Raw genomic sequence first — 14,677 nt, 5'->3', positions numbered from 1 at the left:
TTGCTGTGGTGCACTGGAAATGTATGTAATAATTTAACCCTAAACCAGGTCAAATGGGAATAACTTTTTCCTCAATGCATATCCACGACACACGCCAGCGTGGGGCGATGGAGATTATTCGGATTGTAATGCTTGAGACAGCCGAAAAATGTCTGGCAGACTGGCTAATTTACTATCTGAAGCTAAATTTCGAACTCTTCATCGGCCCCTCATCCCCTTGAATTGGAGTACTGTATCTACCCTGAAAACTTGATGCACATTGCGGGTGTGTCTTGAACTGGATTATCCGAGAATCTGAATCATTAAATGGAATTTGAGCTTCGCGAATGAATTGAAAACAAACTGCTGAGTGTACAAGAGTACAAGCTCGAGGGTAGCGACTAGCCGAGCTTCGGCAAATCAAGAATTTCACACGATGGTCGCGAAAACCTTGCTCTCAGACGTTGCTGCATTCTGACTACAAGCCTTAAAAGTCAAACTTTTTACTGTCGTGTTGACCTGAGTGCCAGATAGCTTCGAGCTTCGGAAAACTGTGACAAAAAATGTATCGGCTGTTCTTTCTTCCAGACTGATATCCATGTATGATTATGACATGCCTCTATCAAGCGAGAACATCATTGGCTATGCCACTCATTGCGGTACTCCTTTGATTGGCTCTATAAAGTGGAGAAAACTGAGAATTCGTCACCAGCGGTTGCACGGTGACGTGGCTCAAGCAAGTGCAAGTAATGCGGCTTTTGGTTCTCACCACAATTCCAACTCTTCCGCATGTCAATGATTCGTCATTGTAAGACTGAAAGTATTTTCTCGTCTGCCGTAATTTTTAGTCTTTATCCAACCAGTGCAATAATTGGGCATGAAGTCCTGTATTGAATAATTTCAAAATCTAGATTAAATAACCTTAACGAGGGTATGTTCATCATAAAAAGTTACTGCAACACTACATAACAATTTAATTTCACGTAATTGATAAAACAAGCTGTACGTTTATAACCTTGTATATTTTATACGTTACGGGACGGTCTGAAGAGATATTCCCTTGAAGAAAATCCCCATCACCATAACAAAACCAAAAATAACCACGCGCACGAGTATATTGGGCTCAACAGCCTATGAAAGCACAAGAGTCACCGTGTTAACCAACCTAATCAGTCTGAGTGATGGGCGCATGCGGAGACTGTGCCAGAAGTCTACGAAGCTGATGCTATTCTACCGAGAAACTGTCAGGTGAGCGTAGCACTGATCGAACGCTCTCGAGTTACGCTCGCCAGATCAAGTGGACTTTTCAGGAGAGGCACTTGACCACAATCAGCCAGTCTGGCTTCGCACTATACATGCTTGACATTTCCCATGGTTTCTTTATCCCATTGAAAAGACTTCACCTCGCGAAGGCTATATAGACGAGAACGCTTGAAGATAAGCAAATAGTTAATCAGAACCATTTTGAGTTCTGACCATCGCGTAATATTTATTAAATCCTGCTAATAATTCTAATAAATAATCGACAGACTAATTTATTTAGCTGCTTCGTCCACTACAGGAACGCGAGCAACAGCAACATATCGACTTTACGATGTTAAGACCGCAAATCAAATACATCGCGAACTTTGTTTGCACTCCCAATTTAGTTTCGTTTTCAATAATTCTTTTGGAAAAATAACGGTAATTACTCAAGTACACAATCTTGAATTAAAAACGACGATTTTCGAAAGAAATTGCCGGCATGCAAATGTAATTGAGTTTGTAATTCAAGTTGTCGATAACATTAGTGGCGTTTCCACAACGTCGTTGAAAGCTTGGATAATTTTGCAAGATCTTGATTATTAAATTGAATGGGAACAGCGATGTATTTTTATGTTGTGCAATATGATCATGCTGGCAAGGCTTGCTCGTTATTTTTCAATATGATACAAGTTAACTGTGCTATCACTCCAATTATGACCCATGTGGGGAGCGCAGCCGTGCACCAATAAGCCCTGAATCGAACGCCCTGGATCTCTCCTGACCTACACCAATCAGCCGTGCACCACTCGTCTTTGTCCTCTTCCGGCCTTGACCACCACCTGCCGTGCACCACCAGGCCGCGGATCGAATATGACTTCCAGCCATCGTTAAATTACGTAATTTTACGTTCACTGCATCTGAGGTCAGGTTTCAGATAGCATAGTTCTGTTCCAAAATTTATCGTCCTTCGACAAGTGGCCGTTCGACCGAGGGCTGGTTCGACCCACGGCCTAGATACGGACGGCTTTAAGTGTTGAAGGCTACGTTCCGGAAGGCAGGAATCATGATGGTCCATTACATCCAGGGCAGTGGTGATCTTCGGCAGGCGACCCACCGATGTGTAAAAATATTTTCTGTCGGCCCACGATTATCTTTCACCATGAGTAAAGTTGCCCCGCTCGACTGAATGAGCCTACAAAACGGCTATTTAGAGTTTGAAATTATGCCCTCTACTGCCATATGTCACTCTCCGGGAACATAACTTTTAACTTAAATTATACGTTAACTAATGAGTGTAACAATCAGAGAACGTTTGTACGCAAAAGAGAACATGTTAAGATGTACGCGGCGGCAACCATCAGCGCAAGTCATTTTGCGCTCACTAGACCGTATCCTTTTTAGGAAGTAAGCTTGTGACAATATTGTTCCGGTTACTCATGTCAGGCGGTAGAGGGTTAAAATCAACTTCTAAACTTAAGTAAATACTTAGGAAATTCGAGCATAGTGTGGCGGAAGGATATGCTCAATAAAAGAGTCCGTGACGACGCATTTCGTCATGCAAGTAATTGGTGGCAGCGGCTCCCCGAACACCAATTGAGCTTCATCTCCGGTCGCCCTCGTGGTTTTCCAATGCTTTACAACATTCTCCTCTTTACTCTTGTGAGGCTTTTATAGTTCTCGACAACCAGGAGAAAATCTTTCTTTGCATTGAATACAAACTCTAGTTAATGAATTTATCAACAACAAGCTTTGATTATTCGCATGAAGTTCAACAGAGCCATCATTCAACTGAAAAATTTGTCCACTCATTGTAGTTATTCTACTGAACGCGCAAATCAGCTTAGGTTTAAACGCAAAGCGAACTGTCCAAACGAACGGAAGGGGTGGCTGCACTGCACTCTGATAGCTCCACTCACACGGCGCCATGTGATCAACTGTACATGTGCGCACTTGTGTTCCTGGTTGCCTCAAACAACGTGAAGGCAAAAATTTTCATTAAATTTCAATAATATTGTACATTGTCTGACTTTTTTTTTTAAATCAAATCCGATTAAACTAATTAGCGCTTCCGCCTGGTTGTTGTTGCGAGGAGAGAAATCACTATATGAAAATCAGTTATTAAATACCTTTAGTGGCATATAAATGTAAAAAGGTTATTGATTAAACATTAATGCCTAAAATTCTCGGTTAAACTCCCTACTTTTCCAACCAGTAAAGCATAAAAGTACATTATGCTTGTAAGAAAGCTAGACCATAAATGACCACAAACGATTGAGTGACGAAAGCCTAGCGAGGTCAGACTTTTTATTGCACATATTGAATGTTTTCGGTCAAACAAATATGGTTTCCAATTTCCATATTTGTTCTTTATTGGTCATGCCAATAAAAAAATGTTTTCCCAATCAATTTATTGAAATCTCAGTTCCACGAGCACGCGTACTTCGAGAATGATTAAACAGCAAGACCTGCTATTCATAGAGGAATCTTTCCGATTTGTGTATTGATTCAACTGTTCACGTTATGGCTCACTTTAGTAACGAGCAAAGTCGTTAACAGAGAGCCACAGTTTGATGGTTCAAGACTGGAGCTCTTCGGACAGACGTCTCCTGCTCATATCATTCATATGACTTCATTTTCGCCGTTAACATCAGATGACTAATTGCACGGTAATTTTTTCTTCCCGTTTACAATGAGAAAATAAAAAGGAGATTTTGTTCTGAGTCATCAGATGTCTAAGTATGAGGAAGAAAAGATAGGATGCAAGTTGAGGAGACCACAGGTCATCGGCCTGCAGAAGATGTCGCCGCTGCTCTTTATGGCACCACAGGACAGCTTCGGCGCCGTGTAGCTCGGCCCACACGCACCACCCACCAACAGCGCGGCCGTCGATGGGACAAGAATTACAAACACACAATCTGATATGCTTAGAACTCGTATCAGCCGTTAAGCACCGAAAAGGCGAAACATATTATTCATACGAGGCATAAATGTGGCAAGATTCAAAGTCAACCGTGACAGGATTATATATTGAGTTATATTTTGCATAGCATCTAGGTGGGTGGTGATCTGAAAAATCATTAAAGTTAGCAATCACTTTTAAAATTGAACATGGTTGTTGATAACGCATGAATTTTAATTTATTTGCTCTAGCATTGTTAACATGGTTCGATATACCTCCAAGATTCTTTACATTTCCGTAGGCCACAAGACTGCAGGAGTGTTGTCTAGGCCAAGTGGGGATTCCCCTTCGATGCTGACAAATTTTAATCCTCGACGAGGAGTTTTGAAAAAATTAACACTTGCTTACGAGATCATGTAGTATAACGTACTGAATTAGAGAATACCTGTAAGAACTATCGGACTGTAAGAACTATCGGACTAAATGCAAATTCGGACTGTACTGGTTGTTTGTTTAGTAAAGTTTCATATATTAATTCGGAATGCAAGGGTGCAAACTAAGTTCCTATCGCACGCTGTAATAAGGTTGAAATTAATTCACACGTACAAAACTTTCACTGGAGTTCACTTGAAAACCTCGCCAAACCGATCATTATCCAAGGCCTAAGAAAACTCCCAATAGGCAGAGAATGAATTGCTGTCGTAAAACGAACTATACGAACAATTCCATTACATTTACTTGTTCCAGTAAAAGAATTTAGCAGAACAAATGCCAAGACGTTGAATAAAGTCTTCATTTTGCACGTTATATGTTTAAAGTTACACTTACACTTATAGCATTAACAATAATGTTTAAACCCCAATAATCGTTAGCAGCAATTCATTGTGAACCAAAAGTTTTTTAATTTGGGCACTTATAAATATTGCTCAACTTTTAATTCTTAATAAACTTGTTGCCTTGAGATCGGGAGCTAAAAACAGGGGTTCATTTCCCCTATCACTCCCACGATGCGAGGAGACCGAAGAGGGCATGACTGATGGCTGCTAGCGAGAACCGCTCTCAAGTGGGACCATGAGCCCCGTATTGTGGGAGCTGCTATAGGAGAAGGACAGCCACCAGAGAGATTTCTTTCTTCAAGCTTTCAAGGAGCAGAGAAGGCCAGTGATTGAGAGAACAAAAGTATCAGAAGTCAAGTCTCTAAGCCATTCTAGAGCACTTCAGAGCCTTGAGCGATGCCTCGCTTATCCTTGCAAGGCACGCAGCGTCCAAGCTTACCATGCACAGATCACATCTCTACCACGATGCCGTTTGGGACTGATACATTATTCAGACTTAGGCAAGCTCTCGACATGCTCTGTGCTGAATACAAATCCTTTGATTTCAACATAGTCCATGTACAACTAACTGGACATACTAAATATGAGAATAATTGTTTAAGAAGCTATCTAGGAAACCCTCGCCCACCACCCGCTTAGAATCAGAATGTAGAATATTTTTTAAATAGGTTGAAGGTGGAATATTAGTACATAAAATGCGCTCCATATTTCAGTATCTTGCATTTGAATTAGTAAAAATATGATGTACATCTTATTTGTACGTTATAATTATGATGATTTCAGGTTCAGATAGCATACCTCTGATAAGTGGGCAATAAAAGTCATATCAAACGACTTGTGATTCTCTAGACGCTTGAGATGATGAGACGGATCATCTCAAGGCCCAGTGGTTAAAGTTCAGAGTACCAAGATTGGCGCAGAGAGGCGTGGGTTCGATCCCAGCTCTGTGCGCCAGTTTCTGGTCAGAATCGGCAAGGAGGCCGGGCGGTTAAGCACAGCAGTATATTGTAGCAGTGAGTTGCGAGTTCGAGACCGCACAATGCTGTGAATGTTCTGCGATGTTGAGAATCGGCGACAGGCCTACGGCCTAATAACGCTGAAACCACTATTCTATAAAGTGACACTCGACCTTTGACAAATGTGAAATGCATTTCAAAATGGATAAACTTTCTAGTTTTTCGTCATCATAAATAAATTTTTCAACGATACATGTACTGTCTTTGTCTAAAAAATGTTCTAGGCGCCTGTATTCTTAAAGCCAGCTTCGCTTCTATTACCGTTATTGAAGTTAGTCATAACCCCATCAAAGTTTATTTAAATCCTCACATCACCTCACAAAGCAGGCGCGAACAAACACGGATAACCTTGCAAGTACAAGAGTGAACAGGAACGGTCGTGAATACAAGCAGTGGCATGTCTGATGTGTAGGTGCCATCCTGCTTGCCAGACTATGTATGATTCTCAGGACATAAATGCTCCTTCAAACTCAACGAAGCTCTGACACTTCATCTGAAGTGTCAGACGTTCACATAAGGTAAAGGCTAGAAGATACTCTTCAATGCAGAAATCTGATATTGCTACTGAATACATACATGCTAAATACATTACTTGGCATTCAGTGACTCGCGAAAGCGTGAACTTGTGTATGGGAAAAATTAGTGTCGGCAGAATGTCTTTAGTACATAGCAGATGGTCTAAAGCGGGAGATTATAAAACACGATTTCAATAAATTAAGGGATACAAGGGAAATAATTCTTTGTCCAAACATTATGCTTTTTTTAAGACATTTAAATAGTTTGGTTAATTTTCTATAGACATGCGCCGAAAGACAGCAACATATTTTCCCATAATAGTCATTGAGACATTTTCCATGAGATTTCAGAAATATGTTATCCCGAGTTCAAATGATAATTATACATGTATGTGATGAACGAAAGATCCATTCACACCCGTAATTCACAGCAATATCCCATTTATCCTCAATTGTGAAATTCAAGCAAATTTTAACTTGTATCATTTAAAATTTTAATTTTACACACACTTCAGGAGAGAATTGGAATTCTCGCGAGCCGGAATACAGTGAATAATTTCAAAGAAAATGTATGTTTATTTAAAGCAGACTCATTCAATCCAACATTTGATCTACAACTTTAATTCGCCTCCAGAAATGTGAGAAACAAATATTTGCAGTCTTATAGTGAGTAAGTTTCCAATGTAAATATTTAATAGGACCATCCTATCCAACCTTCCTCATGTACTATCTCTCGCATAACAACAGTTATGATGAGATGCAGTCTGTAACAAAAAATATACAACTCAGTACTCACTGCAGTGAGTGACAGAGAGCGCATTTCCTCGTCGACGAAAACTTGAGGTCGCGGACGGACGGACGGACGGACGGACAGGCGGACATGGCGAGCACAATAGTGCATTTTTCCATAAATGAGAAAATGCGCTAAAAATTGTCCATAGTAGCTAATTTTGAATGACTGCTCCCTCGACACGCGCGTGCAAGATCCTGCACCCAGGTCACGCTCGGGGGCGGCCGGTGCATTCCAGTGTAGGTCGAAAATTAGGCCACCCACGTCACCGTACTCATGCGCGGTGGACACGTTATCTTATCAATTGAAATTGGGCGCATACATGCAATATTCTTTAATTGGATTTCTTAGTTATCTTGTACACGAATATACATCAGCGACATCTCGTTTGACTTGTAAATTTCCTTTAGCTATTAAAAACGCGTAAATATCAGGCTGATCGAGGAGTTGTCAATAGCGCAAGTGATACGTCATTACATGCGCAACATCTCAGTGTCTACCCAGCCAACACTGTTAAAGAGTTTTCAATGGTTTTGCAGTAAAATAAGCATACATTTATGCATTTCACCATTACAGTTTTTTATAGTAGTGACTAACTGTTCAACGGCAAATTAATCCAGCTGAAGAAGAAATATCATCATCCCAATCAATTGCCATAAGAATCATCATCCAAATCAAATATTGTCGCGCTGCAGGATTGTGGGGATAGCCCGGGATGGCCCGCGCCCCACAGCGTCTCCGGCCACATTCCTGCGACGCTGCGTGGCCACAAGGCCTTCTTATGTAAAAAAATAAGTCACTCACAGCCAACACATAATGAGGCAATGCTTCCCGCTTACACTGAAGTTTGGAATGTCCTATTATATTCTTCAGCGCCATGCGAACTTAATTTCAATTATAAATCATTTATAGGAAGTATTGTTATTCCTTCAAACTTATGAATGAAAGAGATACTATGTCATGGAAATTTAGATTCCCCAAACCTTCAATTATCATTAGCCTTTTTTAGCGCATTTTCTCATTTATGGAAAAAAAGCGCTATTGTGCTCATTATGTCCGTCCGTCTGTCTGTCCGTCCATAACTTCACGTTTTCGTCGACGAGAAAATGCGCTCTCTGTCACTCACTGCAATGAGTACTAAGTTATATTTTTTGGTCATCTGTCATATGCTCCACGTCATGCCCAAATGGCTGCAATTGACGCCTCAAATGGTTGCACCGGCCGGATGTGAAGTGCTCTCGCTCTAAGCATGCGTGCGCCACGGTTGCACCACTCGCGTCAGGCGCGCCTCGCTCCCACGCAACAGGAAGAGTGGGGAAGCCTTGATCGGCGTTGAGGCTGAGAGCGCTAGCCGCATGCCACGCGAGACTCACATTCCTCGGCAACGAAAAAACGGTGCCGCCTTGCTCCTTATGACGTCATATTCTATGTTGCTCATCTTAATAAAATGTGTATGTTATAAACATGGATATGATAGAAGCTGAAGTGAATGTAAGTTCGAAATTAAGTACTGCGTCCAATGAATTATAGAAAGAATATACTGACTCGGGTGAACCAGTATCAAATGAAAATGATTATTGAAGTTTTGAGATAACTTCTCCTTCTTTGTCATTCATATACGACCTTGCAGAATCCTCGATATTGAGGTTGAAAAAAAATTGTTTTCTAAATTATACAGTATAACGAACTAGATGATGTATATACTACCTGCAGGCTGCAGAGCGTTTCAAAAGAAATAAGAGACATTTCTTAACAAAAGGCAAATAAATCGAAGTTTATTGATGCTACTAAAGAGCTCCCAGGTTAAAACTTGAGAAAAATACGATTTGCTTGAAGCTACTTGCTCATTACAATTGCAAGGTGAATAGAAATTGTGAACTGATAGCTAATCAGTTGAGATAACGCGTTGATAGGCAAAACCTCACACGTTTTGATCGTGTCCCTCAGATGGACAGGTAAATCAAGAAAATGTCAAGAGGAGTGTACGGCTCCTTGTTCATAGCAGACTTTACGCATCAATTGCCGCCTGCCTCCAAACGAATTTTATAAAAGAAGGAATAGCTGAAAATCTCGTATAAATAATCATTAAACAGCAATTAGTAAAATGGGCAACTCGCATACCTTGTTCATGGTTGAATGCACCATCTCAGCTGAAGACCCGCGCAGCAAAAACTGAATCATCTTGTGAGTGCACCCTAACAAAGTGCTGTTCACACTTCACAGTCGTAATTGCTAGCTTAATTAAGAGAGGCAATAATTCTTTCTGAGGAGCAACACAGGTTGCCAAAATAGAACCGAAAAGTCATCTGAAGGCGATGGTGCAGGCTCATAGCACCACACATAAGAGGCAAGAAGAAGCGATCCTAACAGTGACACTATCATATGAGGTCACAAGTAACGTCATCGATGTGGATAAGCTTGTGACTGCCACTAGAGCCTCTGTAGGTGAAGGAAGCCAGCCTTCGTCAGTCTGCTGAGAGCTTCGGCTCGGTGTGGTCATGTCAGTGTGATGGTTAGCGCTACGGAGTTATTTAGGCTGGCGCAAATCTTGCCTCACACGATATGTGTTCGACAAAGTGCTTTCGAGACCATAATAAACATGTTCTGTGGAGGATTGAAAACCATATGTAGGTTCTCTCTTGTCAGTGAATGACAACATGTTCAACTCATTCATATAAGTTACAAAAATGAAAAAATATAACATTTTTGGCAACGATCGAGTTGAACATCAGAAGCACTCGCCACTGTACGTTTTATTGGTTCTCAATGTGCGCTTCACAAGCTTGCTTTACGAACGTTATCAGAGGCGCTTAATAAGCGTTATTATTATCGACAGTGAGGCTTATTTCTGCTTTATTGGATCCTCAAAGCGCTCTTAATCTTCAAAAATAAAATACCTGAACTAATATATGCTACGAAATACACCAGTTGGTTATTTGTCTCAACCCTCAATTTGACTTTTAAAAATGTTTCGATAGATTTCATTAATATCAAATCAGTGGAATTTTGTTCGATCGATTGTAATTTTGTGACATATCGTTCGGCTGATAGGTAATAGAAACTTGCTTCCTCTAGGAAGTGAAAACATTAATTCAGTATGGATTTTCAGCGAAAGTGCTAACAATGAATTACTCTATGATTCATTTTGACATAAGAAGAAATGCCAGAATTTAACTTCAGGATAGGTACTTCTTGACATATTAAAATTTTAAAGAAGGTGTGAATTTCGCTTTCCAGATAAATTGCTAAGTAACATTTAAGTTTTTCTGCGTTAGCAAATTATCAGTTTACAAAATGATGAAAAATTACAGGAAAAAATCCATGGACGGCACAAACAACCCTTTTTTGATTAGATACCGCACAGGACCGCCTGATGGACGAAATGGTCTGATAAACGATAGCTACAGAGAGACACTGAACAGTTCAAGTTTTACCGAACGTCTTCCCTATAAGGAAAATATTCCAGAACAATTTCAATTGAAACATAAAAAAGCTAAATTACAAAAAGCTTCTCCTTTTCAATACCACCGGCAAGACACCACAAATCAAGGATTACACCTGAGGGATGCTCGGCGAAACAGCGAGTTGCCTCATAACCGTAATTTGGATCAAGAAAACAGACGTCCGGCGCGACGTTGGTCGAAACATGGGACGAATTACGAGAATGTTCATTGGGATGGCTCAGTGCAGCATCAAAATACGCACGACATGTCTTTTGTTTCACAGACACAAACTACCGGAGAGTTTCGTACTCTGAATGAATTGAATTATAGAGCAATTCGCAGTCCAGTGAGATATGAACTCAGACAAGAATTCGATCCTTCCGTTTTCGAGATACGTTACGACCATCCAAAATCTAATTTATGCAATTTAGGATTTTCCAATCCGAACTACAAGGCGCCTGCTATGGAAGAAGACTATGGATTTAGCGATTTCAAAATAAAAAGAACGCCGAGCGTGACGGAAAAGAAAGTAACCAGCACTCGACGGCCATCTACCGCATCCAGCTATGCGCGCAACGCAGGCGGCACTTCGTCGGTCACTGGAACTTTGTCCCGGTCGGTGGCACGTGTGATTAAGAGGAGGAAACATGTGGTGTTGCTCGGGCTCGACGGGTCGGGTAAAACTACTATACTCATGCGCCTTAAATACGACGCTAAGCTCGACACTACTCCCACTGTCGGCTTCAACCACGAGAAGGTTGGTCCCAAGAGTTTGGTTGTATAAAAACCTTTGAAATATTGAATTATTTAGCATTTCAAATTTCTGCTGAATACATAAATTTACCTATTTTTTTGAATCTATACCCTATCATTTCGGGAAAAATAAAGTTCGCTTGTGGAACTTAATTTAGAAGAGAAAATAGAGAAACAAAATTACTTCTGGCATTTGGGCTCATGCGGAACTTTATAATATAATAATATTAATAAAAAACATAAAATATAATATGTATAACAGGTGCATTAAGTATAACTATAATAAACATAAAGTTTATTTGAGTATTTCATGTAGCTGAATACAATAAAAGAGACAGAGATTATTTGCTGGACATTATATTCTAGATTCGCGCTGGAGGTTTCCGCTGGTCGGCTTGGGACGTCGGGGGAGGAGAGCGAGTGCGATCACTGTGGGCGACGTACACTCGGGGCACGGACGGCGTGGTGTTCGTGGTGGACGCATCCGCGAACGCGGACACCATGGAGGAAGCTCGACTGGAGCTGGCGAGAATAATGAAGGTACAGCTGGTGATATGGCTCAGTTCAAAAGTTACTGTCTTTTGTACTTGTTTAAATTTACCGGGTTGGTCCCATTGGCGATTATTATTAATAGTAATAGTTATATATGATATTCATTGCAATATTATTAATGATTAATATTGATTTATTGTTTCAATTTCATTCAAGATTCGATTTTTTGACAGCTCGCCAAAGCGATCGCCATAGAAATGGGTCGGACTCCACCACCGCTACTCGTCATGGCAAACTTTCAGGTGAATAGTGCGATTTGTTTACTTAAGCAGCACATGGCATGGTTCGTTGATCTAAAAAATATTCCTGAATTTCATAGGTGACACGAAAATAAAAATGATTCCACTAAGACGATTTCAAAGTTGATTGCATTTTAAGCAAACACTGGAGGAAATTGTTAGCTGAGAGTGGTGACGCAGCAATCACATTTTTAGCGTTATAAGTTCTTTGATATATGAATTTGCATATGAATTCTCATTTAAAATGATCACAATAGTGCATATTTATTTTATCTTTATAGAACCACACAATTAAGAAATTCCCTCTGAGATCTGAAAAAATTGCATTATTAGCTAAGACATCAGGACATAAACGAAATTAAATTCAATAGCTAAACGTAAACTTAAGCTATATCGCTCTTCATGTTAGCTTTCAAACTTGCATCAGAAAAATAGTGTGGGCATTCTAGAATATTTCTCAATGCGTGTTTACTTTGCTCTGCCAGGACCGTAAACAGGCGCGTTCTGCACCAGCTATCGCCAAATGTTTGTCGCTGCCCGTGGAAGGGCAAGCACCTCCCAGTGGAGCCGTGCCCGTCTCCTGTTGGGCCGTTGCTTGCGTGTGCGCCGTCACGGGCGACGGGCTGGATGAAGCTTTCGCTACCCTCAGGCATCTCATCGACAACGGAGCGACGCAACCTGCAAAACGCAAGAAAATACCCGGAGAATGGTGGCGCTAAGGAGCTTAGCGTGGTCAATGTTGTGCTTTTGATATGTTGAAGACGGTCTTTTTGTACAACGTTTTAGGTCTGAAGCTGTATATGTTTCTTCGGTGGACGGAAGTGTCCAGTGATATATGCAGCTCTACTCGCAACAATTGTGGTTTTTCCTTGATAATAATCAACCAGCAGGAAAGTTGATAGGCAATTGAATTTATTTGCTGAGTATAGAAATGAATGGGTCAAGAGGAAGAAATGAGGAGAAAAATGGTGACCATGAGTTGTATAAAACTCTACACCCATCATAGGTACGGGTCAGTTATTGAGGAAGCACATGCTTCTGTGGACATAATATTTCGGTAAACTTGATATTATGCAGTCGTTATCTGATGATGCGAGGTTCATACTTCAAGTTATCACGGGCTCTGCCTATAATCGCAGGACTCTATTTATAAAATTGACTATTCCAATTGTATTACTTCTCGCTGTTGTCTAGTGGATGGAGCACGAGAACGCACAGATTGTTCAGAGTACTACCTACAGGCTGCGTTCTGAATGATCTAAATTATTAACGATTATGAAGAAACGATGATCAGGCCGGGTCCTTGATAATTGATGTTATTCTCAGTTGTTATAGCTAGTCCAATGTGCGTCACGACACAAGATATTTTCAAATTTAGTTCTGCGAAAATCCACCTTGTCTCAAAATTGTATATTAGTTAAACTAGCTTCACTTGTTAATGTTTCAACTTGGTTTAAATCGCAATTATAATATAACTGTTGAATACTTTAGTATTTATACTCAATGTGCATTAAACCGATAGAATTATATTTATGGTCGGGTCTCAGGCTCAGATTACCAACATAATCCTGATTAACTTTTGACGAGGATAAAATCTCAGCTATTATTGGTCGTTTTCCCAGAAAAGGAGCAATGAGTAGCTAATGAATGAATGAATTTTTTTAAATGTAGTCGCCCTTAATACGCAAACTAATTCAAAATGAACCTATGCATATGAACGCGCTATTAATTGATATTAATGTATGTTTATGAGTAAATCACAATGTGTTACTTCAGATAGCGTGTTATCGAATCAATTGACGAGTGTAATCCTTTAAATAAATTGACCATAATTACGTTGAGAAGTTTATTTTAATTAGAATGAAAGTTGTAAAGAAATAAATATATAGTATTTGTTCAAATGAAACATCTTTACAATTTTACTGCGTGTCCTTCTAAGAAAACTTTCCACTGCAGCAGCTGATGGACAATTTTTCGGTAATATTTTCTAAGAACAAAGATATTCAAAGTAACAAAACATGTATGCTTGAAAGAGGCTTAAGCATTAAATAATGACTCTTTTCTTTTAATTTCCACTTTAATAAATTTTGGGAGAAACGTCAAATTTCTATTCTCTTATGTGGCGTAACCAGTCAACTTGAAAATTTTCACATGTCAGGGTTGAGCTGATAACTGCTGTCCCACGCAAACGATGGACTTTTGGTAATGGTAGTATAAGACAAAAACAATTATGAGCAGTTCGGGTTATTTATTGAATGTGTTTAGCAAGGTACGATCCTTTGAATAACGAAATGAATAGTTCCAACTGTAGCAGCTTCGCTGTTACTCATGTGCATCAAAATGTGGATAAGGTTTTAGCCGGCAGTTTCTTCCATTGTTAATGAATGATCAGGGGCAGCTGCAACGCTTG

At 40.1% G+C, this 14,677-nt stretch overlaps 1 protein-coding gene across 1 annotated transcript; it reads left to right on the top strand.

Annotated features, from left to right (window-relative positions):
* The first annotated feature begins 9,765 nt into the window (after nt 1-9,765).
* Nucleotides 9,766-14,333, top strand: LOC108672894. Its single transcript, XM_018160650.2, has 4 exons — nt 9,766-11,480; nt 11,843-12,016; nt 12,202-12,270; nt 12,753-14,333. The coding sequence occupies exons 1-4, from the start codon at nt 10,575-10,577 to the stop codon at nt 12,984-12,986; spliced, it is 1,383 nt and encodes a 460-aa protein (XP_018016139.1). The 5' UTR covers nt 9,766-10,574; the 3' UTR covers nt 12,987-14,333.
* Nucleotides 14,334-14,677: the final 344 nt, after the last annotated feature.

Source organism: Hyalella azteca, unplaced genomic scaffold, assembly GCF_000764305.2.
Source record: "Hyalella azteca isolate HAZT.00-mixed unplaced genomic scaffold, Hazt_2.0.2 contig13248, whole genome shotgun sequence".
NCBI lineage: Eukaryota > Metazoa > Arthropoda > Malacostraca > Amphipoda > Hyalellidae > Hyalella > Hyalella azteca.
Note: the sequence above shows the minus strand (reverse complement) of the source record. Positions and strands in the feature narration are given on the sequence as shown.

Excerpts from the sequence above, each read along its gene's own strand:
- LOC108672894 (XM_018160650.2), top strand. The coding sequence starts at position 10,575 with ATGATGAAAAATTACAGGAAAAAATCCATGGACGGCACAAACAACCCT. Across the intron at positions 12,017-12,201 it reads AGCTGGCGAGAATAATGAAG|CTCGCCAAAGCGATCGCCAT; the intron begins GTACAGCTGGTG and ends ATTTTTTGACAG. Across the intron at positions 12,271-12,752 it reads TCGTCATGGCAAACTTTCAG|GACCGTAAACAGGCGCGTTC; the intron begins GTGAATAGTGCG and ends TTGCTCTGCCAG.